The sequence below is a fragment of the Phocoena phocoena genome, chromosome 8 (genome assembly GCF_963924675.1).
Source record: "Phocoena phocoena chromosome 8, mPhoPho1.1, whole genome shotgun sequence".
Taxonomy (NCBI): Eukaryota; Metazoa; Chordata; class Mammalia; order Artiodactyla; family Phocoenidae; genus Phocoena; species Phocoena phocoena.
Genome location: NC_089226.1, coordinates 73,865,233 through 73,881,512, shown reverse-complemented (window position 1 = coordinate 73,881,512; position 16,280 = coordinate 73,865,233). Strand labels below are relative to the sequence as shown.

The window sequence follows — 16,280 nt, the reverse complement described above, 5'->3', positions numbered from 1 at the left end:
TGTGCAGAAAGCTCAAAAAATAAGCCAAGCCGAGGTAGGCCTGGTCCTGACGGCACTGCTGGAGCGCCTGGATCCAGCTGCGCTCGAAGCCTATACCTGGATCTTCCAGGCACCTGAGCCTGTATGTTTCCCTTTGGCTAAAGCTAGTTTTGAGTAGGCTTATGTCACTTGCAGCCCAAGGCCACGATTATGGGATGCCAACAAGATAAGGCTGTGTGTGAGGCTCAAACAGGAACGTGCTACTGGTCACCGGGGAGCAAGACCTTCATTCCCGCTGATGAGGAATGTTGGGGTGCTTCTAGAAAACCTCCCAGTTAGGAAACAAAGCTTGCCTCAAACAACCCCAAAACCACAGTCAAGATGCCTTACAGGGAAGAAATAAGATACCGTGAAGGCTGAGCTTAGGACGGTGTTCAGTAATCTCCTCTTTAAGTGGTTCATAAAATATAGGAAAAAGGGATTTTGCAGTCAAATGCGTTTGTGTCAGACTGGATCGCACAGCTTTTTTAACGGCAAGAGTCAGGACATTAAAGGACACGGGCTTTAGAGAACCTGTATGGGAATAACGATGCCGGACTTATTTGGCCATGAAACTTTTTTTTTTTCCCAAAAAAATACTTTGTGAGTCTAAAGTTCCACAGAACTTTAGGCTCAGACGTAGCCGCTCTAGGTGATGAGGCAGCTGGAAGCTCGAACAGCGTCGTGCGTGGGCAGGAGCTTCACTGCTTCCGCAGGGTGCTCCGAGCAACTCCTCTCTGGCCCACAGAGCATCGTGGTTTCCCATCTGTAGAATGGGACTGCATCCAAGGCTCGCCGGCAAGAGTAACTCACTGGTATCAGTGGAGCCCCGTTTCAACAGGGTTATCAAGATTCCATCATCTCAGAGTCATAAGGCCAATGGCACCTTTTGTTATGTAATTTCAGCAGTAAACTAAAATGATTTGTTTCCGACGGTCGCTGAAAAAGCTGAAGACGGTTCAACTTGCTTAGGTAAGAGTAACTGTGGTGGACGGGGATCAAAATGCAACCCACATATACATGCACAAACGAAATCATGGCCACAGGTTCCCGTGCCAAGTCACAGAACAAAACCTACAATTCTGGAAGCTCCCACCACTGCAATGGGCTTGGATTACCTTTGACGGCCACGGAGATGGTTGTGTTCTCTCCAACCAGGTAGCCACAGGGAAGAAGCTCGGGGGTCTCGGAGGTGTTGCTGCGCTTGATGTCCCCAATGCTGTAGCCGAGGACACTATCAGAGTTCAGCCCCAGCTGACTCACGGGGTCGACGTGAATGATGTACTCCTGGAAAATATAAAATAAAGACCCCGTCAAAGATGTGGCGAAAAATCTGCCCAAGACTCACGTCCTCACTGGGCGATTTACGATCATCTCCTCTTTCCCAGCTGATGCCAGAGTTGAAATCGAGCTGTGGAACGAGGGGCAGAAGAGCTGACTTTCTCTAGGGAGGATGCCCTCGTATCACAGGCCCCTTAAGGTACAGATGTATTCGGTTAGTGATGGGAGGGTGGGAAACCCTAACAAGATGGTGAACATTTAGTCTGGATGAACCAAGCACTGAAAAGTTAAGCTGCTTTTCCTGTAAGTTCAGCTGAAGTCTTAAAGACATTAGGGCCTGTGAACGGTGCTGGAAGATGCATGAAAAAGTAATTCTGACAAGAAATCTCTCCACCAGCCCTTTCTTTTGGTTCAGGTCAAAGGCCATATAATGACAAAGGGAACAAAACCCCGGGCTGCTAGAAAATAAGAAGCTTAGAGTTTTAAACAAACAAACGTGTGTTTCATTTGGAAAGTGTTCCAGCTTAGATGAGTGACCGGAAGGCTTTAGGTCAGTGAACTTGGAACGAAGTCCATGGGCTCTGTGGTAGCCACACGACTGAGGTGGAATCCTGATAACAAGTCTCTACCTTTAATGGTCTCACTTCCTCACGTGTGACGCCTCACAGGCTCTTTTCAGCCCCAACTGTGGTCTTTCTAATCCAGGGATGTCCCAACTGCCCATCAGCAGAGATAAGGTTTCGGCTGGGGCAGCAGGCTTGGTCTGCTCTAAGCCATTCCTGTCTCTCACCCTGTCTCATTTCTACAGACTGGCCTGTCAAGATGGGAAGTGAGCTTGGGTCAAAGAACAGAATTTTCTCTCTGTGAAGCCACCTGAGTCTAGATGCTAGGAGACTAGAGTATACTAGTTAAAAGTCAGGTTTTGATGTCAGACCAACTCAACTAGACCAATGTGGTCTCCGGCACAAAAAATGTGGGCTATTATTAATACTCAGGGGACGTGATTAATGAACACTTCTGGTTATGACCTACTTCAGGTCAACAGAAAAAAATGTACCAAAAGCTTCTTTCAAATCACCCAGTACGTCAGGGTTCACCTAGATGCTCATTAGTAATTTCTCCTGTGGCAAACACCCACTCCAGTGATGTGATTAGAATGAAGAGAAAAATAACTGTGCCAACAGCCTTGACACCAGCCACGGATCAGAAGTCAATGTCACGCACAGCACAAATCGCAGAGTCTGAAGCGTTGGCATGGGACGCAGGGTAAGTTGCATCAAATCCCCCTACCAAAATGATGTCGTAGCCCCAGAATACACACTGCAAAACATACTCAACAGCACACAATTCTAAGGTGAAGAGAATGTAGACATTAGCAGTTCACTGTGAGAGGCTCATATAATCGCTCAAAACCAGGGAAGTGCCTCTCCCTGGCTGGCCAACCACTGCCAAGGGCAGATGAGAATAGTTGGTCCTGTTACCAGCCTATACTTACCACCCTCCTTCTGTTCCCTTGAGGGCCAAGGGACAAGTCCCGGCAACATAAGGATGTGGGAGAGGCGACAGGCCTGATGAATGACCAGGTTCGGGCCACAAACCACCCTTTCCCTCCCGAGGCCCAGGCCCCCGCTCGGGCGCACTGCCGTAGCTGTCTTCACGAAGCACTTACTTTGAACAGCCGTCTAACTACCCCGTCGAGCACGTCCCACTTCGTCTTGCCACTAACTCCAATGCAGCCGATGAGAAAGAGGTGTGGTCTGGAATCCTAAGGGCAAGGAAATGTCCGCAGGTGAAAAACAGGTGGCTCCTTTCTGACTCAGGTTAGCAGAGCTCCGCCAATGGTTTGTGAGGGGAATAAAAGTCCTATTTGTTTTAACACCAGATGTAACTTGGACTGAATGTAATGGTCTTAAACGCTTTCCTCCCCTATTGCTAAAACAGCAACCCGTGGGTTAGGAAGAGAGGATCTCCTCTCTGGAATCTAGAACCTTCTACCGACTGTGCACCTCATATGGTGTGTAGATCACACATCCCTTGCGGGGAATGCTCTCCCCTCTCCTTTCTGCCATCTTTCACTTTCCAAACCTTGCTTACCAACTCACCTCTTCCAGGAAGCCTTCAATGATCAACCCACCAGGCTCAGAGCTCACAGTGCTTCAACAGTTCTGTACACAACTTATATGACGATATATTCTGCACGGTTTATTTTTAGGTATTTGCCTTATTTGTCTACCAAGTTTGTCTCCTGGCTTGATCTTAAATTCCTTCAGGATGTTTTTCTTTTCTTTTCTGTTTTTTATAGTATTGATTTCTTTTCTTCTAATTAAACGTAAAACATGTCTAATTCAGAAAACTAGTAAAACTCCAGGAAATTCACAAAAAATATCTTTGTTCTACTTCTTTTGCCTCTCTGCCCACAGGGCTCTGCATAGCGGGGGCTAACTGATCACTCTGATTAAAGGAAACTAATAGAACATTCCATTTTGTTTGGTTTTCCAATATCTGACATGCTGATAAGAATATAGAATTAGGAGAGTGGAGGGAGGTGGGGAGAGGAGGGGGTGTATTTGGCGGTTAAGCAGAGAAAAGAAACAGTCTTGAAGTGAGATGATCTGGCCCCATCACTTGCCCTACAGCCTTAGGTCTTAGACTTCTCAACTGTAAAATGGAGATGATAAAATCTGGGCAGCCAACCTCATCTGGATGCTGTGATCCAGAACAAGACAATTTTGGAAAGTGACAGACTTCCGTAAAATGTAAGATCTATCCGTTTGTGTTGATGATCATTAGAATAAAATGCCTTCACAGATACCACCTGCGTTTATTAACAGAATGTTACAAGAATGGACTTCCCCCTTGATAGTCTATCACTCTACCAGCTGAGGTCTGAAAATGGAACTATTTTACGGATCTTTCTCAACTAGATCATGCTCAGACCCCTGGCAGCTCAAAATCCTGGGGCTACCCTCGTCAGTGAGACTAGACAGCCAGCCACAAAGTAGAATCCCCTGGCAGAAAAGTCTGGCTGCAGACGCTTTGTTTGGATGGGCACTGCAGGCTCCCAAGCTTTCAGAGCCTACGATAGCGTGTTGGCTAAAATACTCAGAACTAACAAGCAAACAAAAAAACCTCAAGGGACTTACATGAGGGGCTCAGGAGGTCTTTTCCCACTTATCTGAGAGATGGTCATTCTCAGCATCCTTTAGATTTAATTGATGACTAAAAATCAACTTTGACCGTCAACCCTTGCCCTCAACCTAAAACAGTCTCTGACGGGCGTATGACCTCTAGACGCTGGAAGAGAACAGAAACTACTCAGCAAGCTCAGATTCCCCAGCCTCGGTGAGTCAGGGTGCCCCACCATCTTCACTGCTAGCCACCTGTGTGCTCCTGGGCTTGACCACCTCTATCTCCCGGTTTCTACTCAGTCAGCAGCCTCTGACGACTGGATTACAACAGGTGCTCTTGGTCGGATGAACCTGGGTGGCTTACTTCTGTACCTTCTGTGCTAAATGTGCTCAGATGCCCTTGAAGTGCTTTGGGAATATACTAAATTCAGAAAAGCCGTTTCTGACTGATGTTACTGTTTACTTAGATACTTGAAAGTGGCGCAGTGTGGACCATTTTTAGAACCCTTTTCAAACACGAGAGACAGGGAGGGGCCGTTGGCCTACTTTCACGGTGTCAAAATGCTGCTGGGGAGTAGGGTTAGTTAGGGAAAGCGTTAGTACTATTTCCAAATCACCTCAGGCTCTGAGGTGATGGGGTGTGATGACGGAATCACTATGCTAGGTAGTTCTACCTGGGGAAGGGACAGGCCAAGCAGGGTAAGGGATCCAACTAACCTCCTTCCACTTCATTTCCTCCTGAAAGCTGACAACTATCTTAACATGCCTGCCTCCTTCCTTCCGAGCCGGGCATTCACCAGTGTCATCCAGCAACATGTCTGCGAATGGAAAACATCAACAGCCTTAGGCACACGGGGACAGCAAAGCCGGCTTCCTGACACCCCCGCTGCTTGTCGGCACAGCAGTGGGACAAACTAGGTGTCGTGGTGCAGGGGAAGTGGGATGGGGGGTGGCGGGGGGAGAGGGCAGAATGCAGAACGCAACCACAGACACCAACAGTGGACCAATCGAGGAGCCAGCGGGCTGACGATGTACCTTTGCCAAATGGAAGTGCGAGGGAGACTCAACCAAAACGACAGCAAGAGCGGCGTCACGGATAATAAATCAAAGCATCAGCCTCGATACGCTTACACGCAGATCTGTGTGACCTGCCTAGATCACATTTGCTAATTATCGAGCCAGCCTGAATCCAGCCCCAAGGCAGGAAGGTCGTAAACCAAGCCAGCGTCCCAATCGGCTACCAAGGGCAGGTGGGGCAGGGGGTGGGTGGTATGCAGCATACGGCTTGCAGGTCAGCCTCTTAAAATGGATCAAACAGAACTCAGCATGGTGGGCGAGGGGAGCCAAGCTCATGGCTTGGAGAAGTTGGGGCGCTGCAGCGAAGCATGACAGCAGTCTAATGGCTGGGCTCATGTTGGTAGCAGACGCACACCCACACACACGTACATCCTAAGCACACACGCGCCTGCTGCCTCTCCATTTGATCTGCTGATCTGCTCGTCTTGGGGCTCTTGCTTAGAGACCAGAGTGCCAGCTGCAGGCCCTGTGACGCCACTCACCCAGGCTGCTGGACTCAGCGAGGTTCAGGCTGTGCTGGGAGAGCCCCATGGACTGCCTTGGGGAGGTGGAGAGGGATGCCTGGGAGGGCGCCCGGCTGCAGCCACTGCCTTGAGACTCCGACTTCAGCCGGTCGTTCTCGGCTTTCAGCTTCTCTATTTCACTCTGCGAAGGGTAAGGGAGAAGCTCACTTACTAGGCAGCTACAATGCGAACAAGCCTTTCCTGGCGGAGGGAATTGAAAGTTCCCTGCAGGGATCAAGTGCACATCCCAGCCATGGAGGCAGAATAAGTTACACCAACAGAGAGATTCAACAGTGGTCACTGCCTTTGCTGTATACACAAGACCTCTCTCTTTTGGGTTTTCTTTTTTTGGCTGTGAGGCATGTGGGATCTTAGCGCCCCGACCAGGGATCAAACCCGCACCGCCTGCATTGGAAGGTGAAGTCTTAACCACTGGACCGCCAGGGAAGTCCCCCCACAAGACCTCTCTGGCACAGGAAGGTCCGAGAGCTGGCCTTTAACAAAACCTCAGAAATGTTTCCCAGAATCTGGGTGGTAAGTGGAAAAAGTCTTATCTAAGAAGTTTGAAAACTCTGGGTTTCTCAACCCAGACCTTTACTGCAGGACTTCTCAGAGCCTTGTTGGTATGCATTGTGAATCTGAGAGGGGCACATAGTGTGCAACATTTCCCAAACATTTTTGATCAAGGAGCCTTCTTTTCACAGTTTCTTATGGAACGAGTGTTTCACGGAAACTCCTCTGGGAAACGCTGCTCTCCAGTGAAAGCCGATTTAGTAGAATCCACAGTGGTCTTTCATTCCATGAATACTTATAAAGAACCTACTATGTGTTAATAAGCACTGGTCCTACATCCAGAGGAAGGGATGCAAAACAGAACAGCTCAGAGACTCAAATGCCTTCAATCCGTGTCAAAAGGTGAGAGGGGCCGTAGGAACAAATCTATAGGGATTCAGACGAGGGCACTACACTAACTCTTCCAGTTGCAGGACTTGGAAAGGCTTGGCAGAGGAAGAAGCATCAGGCTGAACCTTGAGGGAAGCTTCCGATCTAGATGTGGAGAAGGCTATCCCAGCGGAGGGAGCGTGGCAGGAGCAGCTCCTCCCCGGGCAGTCTGGGGCTCAGCCGCACTCCCAGATCTCACCTGCATCCTGTTCATGGCCTCCCGCAGCTGGTCCAGCTGGTGTGCAGAGCTGAGGGCTTCCAGGCGGATGTCGGTCAGCTTCATCTCCTTGTCTCTCAGCTCGTTTCGGAGCTGCATGACCGTCTCGGCTTCACTATCCATGCACTCCGAGATGCTAGGGGAAGAGGAGTGTTACTGACCAAGGCAGCTCTGAGTTCAGCTCCTTTTAGCCCTCCACTGACCACCACGTCATCATCAGGTTTGCTAAAGGGTAACCCCGTATAACCAGCTGCCCGGTGCTTCCCGGAAGTGACAGTATCAATTCACAGACTTTATTACTTCTCTACACTCTTTCTTTGCAGAGCTCTGGCAATCTGAATGGCTCCGGTATGCCTTTCAGCCGAATTCCAGTGATCTAGGGATAAACAGGAGCCAGCCAGAGGGAATGGTAACCTTGGGGGTTTGAAACCCTCCGTGATGTGTACACAGCTGGGCCCCTATAAAGATACAACATGGCCCTTGATAGCTAAACCCACTGAGAGACATGAGGTCAACTGTCTGTTGTAAAGGCAGACAGGGTCAGACAGCTGAGGGTGATTTTTATTTGCCAAAAAGGGGAAGAAACCAAAAGACACGGGTGGAAGATGCTAGTCTGTTTCTGGTCACATTCTAAAGCCCACTCCCCTAAAGATATCTAGAGAGAGAAACGTTCTTTCATTCCCCCATCCCCCATACTGCTTAATAAGCCCATGGCAAGGAAGAGAAACATCTCAGGTAGTTAGCAGAGAGTGATGTGACATGAAAGCCAAAATGTTATCTGAAAACATGCAACAGTGTGGTGAGCTGTCCTCCTTCCCCAGCTGGACACCAGATCAGGAGACTGTGGGACCCTGCGAGTCCCTCTGTTTTAAAAGGTGGACCTTCCAGGCTGGGTTCCTTATTCGATTACTTAGGTTTGCCTTTCAGATACTGGCAAGTCAGCACAAACTGGAGATCATAAAAGTCATGAGGAATTGCAATGTTAGAAAAGATAGCTTCTATTAAAAAAAAAAAAAAAAGTTCGGTTGATTTCAAAGATTATAGGAGCTGAGGTGTGGGGTGATCCAGAAGAGAAAGCTTTGACATTTCTTGGAACTAAAACAGAAAAAAGAAAGGAAAAATAGCCCAAGTTCATAGAGTTACAAAGCTGAAGCTGATTATCTCTGAACGACATGGTGAGCGCGTGGTCTCTGCAGAAATAATCACTCGAGCCCTCTCTCCAGGACCCAAGTACTGGATTTGAGGCCAAACCAAACCTGACCTGTGAAACTGGGAGAGGGAGTGGAAACGTTAATTGCCGAAGGAGAGCCATGATAATTGTTAAAAGAGATGTATTTCAGGGGCAGAAAGGACTAGAAGAAAAATGTAACGCCTGAACAGCCAAGTCTTTTTGTGGCTACTTTCTTGACCTGCACCCTGAACGGTTTTGAGAGATACAAAATCATCTCCTATTTTAAAAAGTTGTCAGCATCCAAGAGAACCTCTCCGCTTCAAAATCTGAAACCTCCGACAGACCCTTGAAAAATCTTATAATTATTCCCATTTCATACCTATGAGAAACTGAGGCCAACAGATTTGGGACTAAAAGGGCTAGAGAGACAGTAATGTCTTTAGAAATCAGACCCTCCTCTGCCCCCGCCAACCCCCCAGCTCTCTGTGCTTTGGATAGCCTGTGGTTTGTAGGGTTTAACTATATATAGTCATACTTTCTTTGGTTTGGGAGGTTTTCGAGGGGAGCTTGTAAAAACTGGTTCTTTCTTGGGAAAGGACTATGGTTTCTGGGTTTAAATGGAGTGTAAAGTCTGAACAAAATTCCACTGTGAATTCTGGTCTTAGCCAAACCATGTCCTGCATAGATCTCGAAGATTCCAGTTCATTGCAGAGAACAATCAGCTTTAGTCCACCCTGTCTGTCTGTCTGTCACACGGCAAGGCGCTTTGCTCCAGTCTCCTTCACGTGGCCTGTGCTTTTTCCCCAGAAAGCTTTCTCAGCAAGAGAGACAACATCTCCTCCCCACCCACTTTGTGGAATTTATCACATGGGTTACTTTGTGAAGCTTGGCCAAACAATGACTTTACAAAGGGAAGCAAACTAAAAGGAAGAAAGTCTGCCGGGAGTCCAAGGCCCTCCCGTGTCCCCCAGAGATCGGCCAGTTCTTAAAAGCACAGCACAACGAGGCCGCACAGGAGGGGTGTCCTACAACAGAGGTGATGTTGAAAACAAGCCCCAGCTAAGAGTTAGTCCCCCTGGGCCTACTGCCCAGGACAGAGCCTTCTCCCTTGTTCTGCCGAGTCATGGATAATCACTCCCTGCATGGCCCCTGGCTCCCCTAGGACCAGGGTTCTTCTCTGCCTCATTTGTAGTATCTGATCACACTGATTGGCACATAATGTTTACTGAATACATAGACCACTGTGTCAGGCAACTGTAGCGTATTATTTAATGCACTACGTACACTACTAACTTTCGGGAAGAGACTACAATTATCTCCATTTTAAAAACGGGGAGGCTGAGACAGAAAGAAATTGACATGCCCATTAAAAATGTGAGAATCAGGGCTTCCCTGGTGGCGCAGTGGTTGAGAGTCCGCCCCCCCGATGCAGGGGACACGGGTTCGTGCCCCGGTCTGGAAAGATCCCATGTGCCACGGAGCGGCTGGGCCCGTGAGGCATGGCAGCTGAGCCTGCGCGTCCGGAGCCCGTGCTCCACAACGGGAGAGGCCACAGCAGTGAGAGGCCCGCGTACCGCAAAAAAAAAAAAAAAAAGAAAAAGAAAAAAGTGAGAATCAGTAACAAGTCTGATGGGTCTGCTTAACTCCAGGGCACAACTCCTGAACTTCATCCAGTAGGCATGGATGGACACACACTGGTCCCCTCTATGGACCACTTACTGAAGCAACCTGATGTTAATTTTTCCTACTCAGCCCCTAACACTTAATTCCAGAATATTCATGCCGTCGTGCCCAGGAGGCAGGGCTGGGGGCATACCTAACTTTACACACCCTAGTGTGGGAAACGCTGCCTTCCCACACGGCCATTCCTTCCGCCCACGGCGTAGGAACTTTTCTGAGTCCCGATTCCTCTGCCTTTGGTTTCTTCTTTGAACGCCCTCTCGCATCTAGATCTGCACATTCTTACAAACCCTTCAAGGCTGGAAAGAAGCATTTGCTCTCTGCCCACGCTTTGGAAAATCAGACCCAAAGCAAACATCTCTAGCGTGCATGGATGCTGTGGAATGTCAGGAAAGGGCTGCCGAGCCAAAGGGTGGGCCCGCCTGCCCGCCCAGTCCCTATGGAGAAAGTGGTTTGGGGGAGCGCTCCTGCTACAGGCTCCGGGAGCCCCGTAGGCTGAATGTATCGCTGCTTGGCCGCCCGGCAGCTTCTGGCCCAGTGACTACTCCCGCCTCCAAACAGTTTCTTCTCTCTGCTTCTGGGTTTCCACCCACCTCGCTGGCTGCTCTACTTCCTCTTCCTGAACCTCAGATATGAGAGAGCCCCAGAGCTCAGTCCTTGCCCCTCTGCCTCTTCGCCATCTCCATTCAATCCCTTGGAGAATCCCTCCAGCTTCCCAGCTTTCGAAACCACCACTGAGGCCACGTCTCCCAAACCTCCACCTCCAGGAACTCCAGGCTGGCTGGCATCTCGACAGGGATGTCTCCTGGGCATCTCAAACTTCGCAGTCAAACCAGAGCCGCTGATCCCCACCTGGCCCTGTGTGTGTCTCCCACTCATGCCAGAAACAACGCCGCCACACACCGAAGTCTTCAAGTGGCAGGTCTAAGAATATTCAAGGACTCTTCTCCTTCCCTCACAATCCACATCACCACGTGCCCTCAACTTTCCTTCCAGAATATATCCCAAGTCCATCCGGGACTCATCGTTAGCATCAATCACTCATTCCACCTAATATCTGAATGCCCACGAAACAGACCACCTACCTCCATGGAGCTTCAGCTGTAGACTGGGGGGCGGGGGCGAAGAAAAAATAACCAAGGAAAAGCTCCACGGCAGGTGGCGATATTTGCAGTGGTGAAAAATAAAACGGGAAGGGGGCTGTTGGGAGTGCTGGCTGGTGGTGGGGTGTTTTAGGCAAGGTGCCTAGGCCAGGCCTTACTGATGGGGTAGTAACACTGAGCAGAGGCCTGGAGGAAGTGGATCTCTGGGGAGGAGCACACCAGGCAGAGGGCACAGAAAGGGCAAAAGGCCCGGGGAGGTGGAGGTGTGAGTGCCCAGTTCTAAGAACAGGAAATGGGCCAGAGCAGCTGGTGGAGAGAGTGGCCGTCAGCCTCTTCCATGGTCTCCCCCCTCCACTCCTGCCCCACTGTGTCCCTGACCCCCTGAACGGAGACTCCCACCTTTGTGAAGCTAATTCAGATGATGTCACGCTCCTGCTGAAAACTCTCCAAAGCCTACTTATCACACAGGACATCAGCGGCAAGTTCACCTTGGCTTCAAAGCCTCACGTGCCCTGGGCGCCGCCTCTGCATGGCTGGCCTTCCTCCCCACCGCTTTCTCACGCGCCCATGACGCAGCAGCCAGGCTGGCTAGCCTCCCCTTTCTCAGACACACCGGGCCTGCTTCTGGGTTCTGTCGGGAGGGCTGCCCTGCTTGCTGGCAGGCAGAGTCGGCCACGGGTTTACGACGGCCCACCTCCTTCCCCTCCCGGGCACGCTCATGTCACGTCTTCCCGCCAAGGTCGGAAGCCCTGCTCAGTGGACGGTGGGAAGAGGCCTGGTCCACGACACACGCCCGCAGGGCCTCCACATTCTCTCCCCTCCCCGCTTGCTGGCTGGACACTCAGCAGAGGACACGGGCCCGCGGGACAGAGGGAGCCTCGGTGCCGGCATCACCACACGGCAGGCCGCCTGCCCATGAGGGTTATCTGTGTTGGGTCTGGAAGGAAGCAGAGACCAACAGACGCAGGTAAAGGCGCTGACCTTTGCGACTGAGTTTGTCACAGCAGCTAGTGTGACCAACGAGAACTAACCAGGGGTTCTTCCTGGCACACAGATCTCGGCTGAAACGTCATCTCCTCAGAGGGGCCTTTCTGGACTACCCCGCCTGCAGTTGCCGCCAAGGTACTCTGTATCCCAACACACTGTTTCAGTTCCCAGCATGAACCCTTGGCACTATCTGATTCTTCTAGTTTATCCAGATTTACGTGCTTAATGCCCGTCTCTCTCCCTGACATACAGGGTCTACACCGGAGTTGGGACGTGATCGTCTCGTACACTGTCACCGGAGCCAAGAACAGCGCCTGGCACGGAGCAGATGCCAGGAGATGCAGCTCTACCGTGTCACGTCCCCGTAGTCCCTAATCCCCAGGGGTGGTTAATATTCTCTTTGGTCTCTCCAGAACCGTCTTGGGTAGTGTCCTGCTCACACAGGCTGGCATATGAGAAGTTTATACCAATACATAAAGAACAGATGAAGAGTTCCTTTTTCTCCTGGCCGGGAAACAAACAACTGGATTGAGATGCTCTGGGATGATGGCAGGTGAGTCACGGGCAGCTTGTCCCTTATTTACCTCTTGGGCACTCTTCAGGTCAAACAGGACTCATGCTCCTGAACACCGGTCTAACCCTCACACCAGCACACAGGGCCTCAGACGGACACTGCCCTCCAGCGCTCAGCACTCCTCTCCACCCCCCCACTCAGGGTTTCACCCTTGCCCAGAATGGACGTGCCCGTCCGCACGGCCTCCCTCTTACCAGGGTGCTCCCCGAGAGAAGAGGAGCTGCTGACCTAAGTAAAGCAGACACCCTGACGAGGCCATGCTTCACTGGCAGGTGGGTTCATAAAAAAGTCAGGGCTCTACGCTCTGTCTCCTTGCTTGCACTGCCTGTCTCGTGTGCAGTCAGGGCAGGCGACGTGCTACAAAGGCCTGGCCCACCCTCTCACCCGCGTTCCCTGCACCCATCTGGTGAGCTGGCTTTGGGGACGCTGGTGCAGGCCGCTGTCTTCTGCGGGCGGGCTGAGTGGACCTGGGGATGGCAGCAGACCTGACTTCCTGAGATCGGAAGGAAGTTGCCCTGCACGCACGGGATCTGAGCCGGCCCTCACGAGCACCCAGTGATGCAGATCCCATTTTCATCAGTGAAGAAACTGAGGTGTCTACCACGACCCCCACCCCCCTGTCCAACCCTAGCTCGCTGGCTGTTCTGACTCCGGCCACAGCGGTCCTCTTTCCCCAGGCACTGTCTTATCTCGTGGAAATTGCCTTTCCAGACCACTTGAGCTCCGGTTCCTCTTTCACTCCTCACCTGGTTATGCCAAGGGCTCTGATGGAACTCAGCCCTAGCTCTGATTGCCCTATTGTAGGGGCAATCCTTTTCACCGCTGCAGGGAGTCAGCTGTGCCACCTTCTGAGCAGACACCTGGGTCCCCGCCTGTCTGTCTCAAGCCATTCCTGACCTCTTTCTAGATTCTCGGCCTCATGTTTTGAGATGGGGCCCTGATGGAACAATGCTCAATGGGTGCTTGGTGGAAAGCACGGGAGCTTGGCTGGGCAAGAGGAGGTGACTCTTCCCTTCTATGTACCTCTCTGCCAAGGGCAACAGCACCTAAGCCAAGGCCAAGGGAGCAATTGCCTGTCTCACTCAACCAGCTGTGCTCCCAAAGGGCTCTGTACCAACTGACTCATTTACAGTCGACTGGGAGAGTTCATGGTGATGAATCACTCGACGAAATACAGAGCCCTTTAGTAAAGAGAATCGCCACTGAATTGCTCTGTTTTTTTAAAGTCTTATTTCTGAGTGCTGACCTCAGAGAAAGAGTCAACACTAAATGTTGATCAAAGAAGAAAAGTATAATCTCTCTAAGCCCTGTCACCCAAGTGAACCAGAATTTCAGCCCAAACTGCCAACACTTATACCATCATCTCCCTGTCAGAGCACAACGGCTGTTGTGCTCTTCACATCCACTTATCTCGTTCAATCCTTAGGATAGGATAAGGAGACAACCATTATCCCAATTTGACAAAGAAATGGAAACAAGGAGAGGTTAAGCCGTTTGCCCAAGATCAGCCAGCTAATTATTTATTTATTTATTTATTTATTTATTTATTTATTTATTTGCAGTACGCGGGCCTCTCACTGTTGTAGCCTCTCCCGCTGCGGAGCACAGGCTCCGGACGCGCAGGCTCAGCGGCCATGGCTCACGGGCCCAGCCGCTCTGCGGCACGCAGGATCCTCCCGGACCGGGGCACGAACCCGCGTCCCCTGCATCGGTAGGTGGACTCCCAACCACTGCGCCACCAGGGAAGCCCCCAGCCAGCTAATTATGCACACCGATGCCAGCAGAACAGAAACTCGTTTCCTTTCTCTTGTAAACTCTCTGGTCCTAAATCACCGCAAGAATATGCACGGTCTTATGAACGCAAGACACAAAGAAACTCAAGGAACATAGCAGGACTCCTAGCCATTCCTGCTGGAGAAGGTTCCCAGGGGCCAAAGATGCCGTCTGACCCGAGTGACCCCGGCAGACAGAGACTTACAGAGAATTGGAGTGAGAGTTCCTCAGCAGGGGAGTGGAGCCCATGGGACCGTTGTGTGGTAACTTTGGTGAGGAAGGCAGAGAAGAATCCGTCATCTCCTCAATGTCTGAATGAGAGGATGCCGACTTGGGGGACTTCTTCTTCCCGAAGGCTTGCTTGAAGGAGCTGCGTAACTGAATACACAAGACCGTCAGCGTGGCAGGAGCTGAGACCACCCCTTAGGCCTCGGCAGAACGGAGACATGCAGAGTGAACAGCAAATTACTTCTCCCACGCTTTCCCCCCAGCAATGAAAGGGTTCCCAACAGCTCTCTCCAATCAGTGAATTAAGGGAAGAAGAGTTATCTGCTGTTGACAGCTCAGGGGACTGGACCTGTGGGTAACATTCCATGCCTACTCTCGGCTCAAGACTAGATGCCAACAGCAAGACAGAGCCTGGCTCAGCAGATGGATGTCGAGAGGAGGAGGTGACACAGCAACAAAGCGGGGTGCTCAGACACGGTGGCGGGTGCAGATGAGGTTAGTCATATCAATGGATGGGTTAGCTTGGTATCTGATATTCACGTTGGTCTTGCTTACCTCATTGACCTGCCAGAGAAAACGCAAGCAAAAATGGGGAAGGGGAAGGAAAAAAGACAATTTTTAACAGAGAAAGCCAGTGACAGGGAAAGCTTCGGACTTTTCAGACATGACATGGCTAATAATAAACACCATACAGAGAGGAGGTTTCCGGTAGGATCAAGAATCTTTCAAAGCATTAAGGGCATCCTCCTCTATGATGGAAGGAGAGGAAGAGAGAGTCTGGAGGCCCCTATGATCCGAGCTCTGCAAGCTTCTCTGTCTGGTTGAAATGACTGTCCCACCTTCCTATACTCCTCACTCTTTTCCGGCCTTTTATCAGTCATCTCTAAGCCTTATTATTATTATTTTTTTTTGGCATGTCTTCTTTTCTTAGCAAGGGTAGCTTCTTTGCTGCACTGGTCCCAACATGGCTGCATAGCTCTTTGATATGTACACTTAGGAGCTGCTGCAGTCCTTCTATACACGTAATATAATAAAAGCAGAAAATCAGCTGTCTCGCTTCTTGCGCAAAAAAATGATATTGTAAAGAAATGTATTAACCATATTGGGAAAAAGGAACTGGTATAGCACAGATTCCCCAAACCACGAGATGGATCTGAAAAGTCTAGTGAGAACATAAAGAATTTAAAGTGCGAGGTCTGCTCTGAAAGCCATGGTAAGCATGTATTTTTCTAGGCCAAAAAATAAAGTTTCATTTTGAAAAATGTCTCTTAAAAAGTAATTGCCTTTTTCTAAAGTCTTTTTTCTCCTACTGAAAACGTATTCTGGACATTTTCTTAGCCATTGTGAAATTCAGAAAATGGGCCATTCTGAAATAATGGGAATTGTCTCCCATCCAAGGTTCACCCATAACAATCTGCTTGTCCAGCTTGTGGGCGAGTCTGGATCCCATTTCTCTCCCATTTCCTACTTATGGCCGTATTTCCAGAGAGTAGTCATAGAAAGAGAAGGATTTGGTATACATCAACCTAAATCCTTGCCTCAACCTCTGGTAAAATGCTTGGCATTAGAGCAGATGATAAAGATTAGACAAAATCAAG

General features: G+C 50.2%; 1 protein-coding gene across 3 annotated transcripts in view; it reads right to left on the bottom strand.

The window, feature by feature from the left end:
- Positions 1–16,280, bottom strand: part of NAV2 (neuron navigator 2) — a 393,794-nt gene that overhangs the window by 17,286 nt on the left and 360,228 nt on the right. For 2 of the 3 annotated variants that reach the window (XM_065881976.1, XM_065881977.1), the window contains 7 exons: positions 15,238–15,246; positions 14,660–14,832; positions 7,149–7,302; positions 5,987–6,149; positions 5,145–5,245; positions 2,969–3,064; positions 1,137–1,305 (listed from right to left, as the gene is read on the bottom strand). In XM_065881976.1, coding sequence (XP_065738048.1) covers positions 1,137–1,305; positions 2,969–3,064; positions 5,145–5,245; positions 5,987–6,149; positions 7,149–7,302; positions 14,660–14,832; positions 15,238–15,246 — 865 coding nt within the window. The remainder of the gene's footprint in view (positions 1–1,136; positions 1,306–2,968; positions 3,065–5,144; positions 5,246–5,986; positions 6,150–7,148; positions 7,303–14,659; positions 14,833–15,237; positions 15,247–16,280) is intronic. The other variant, XM_065881978.1, reaches the window with a different exon arrangement.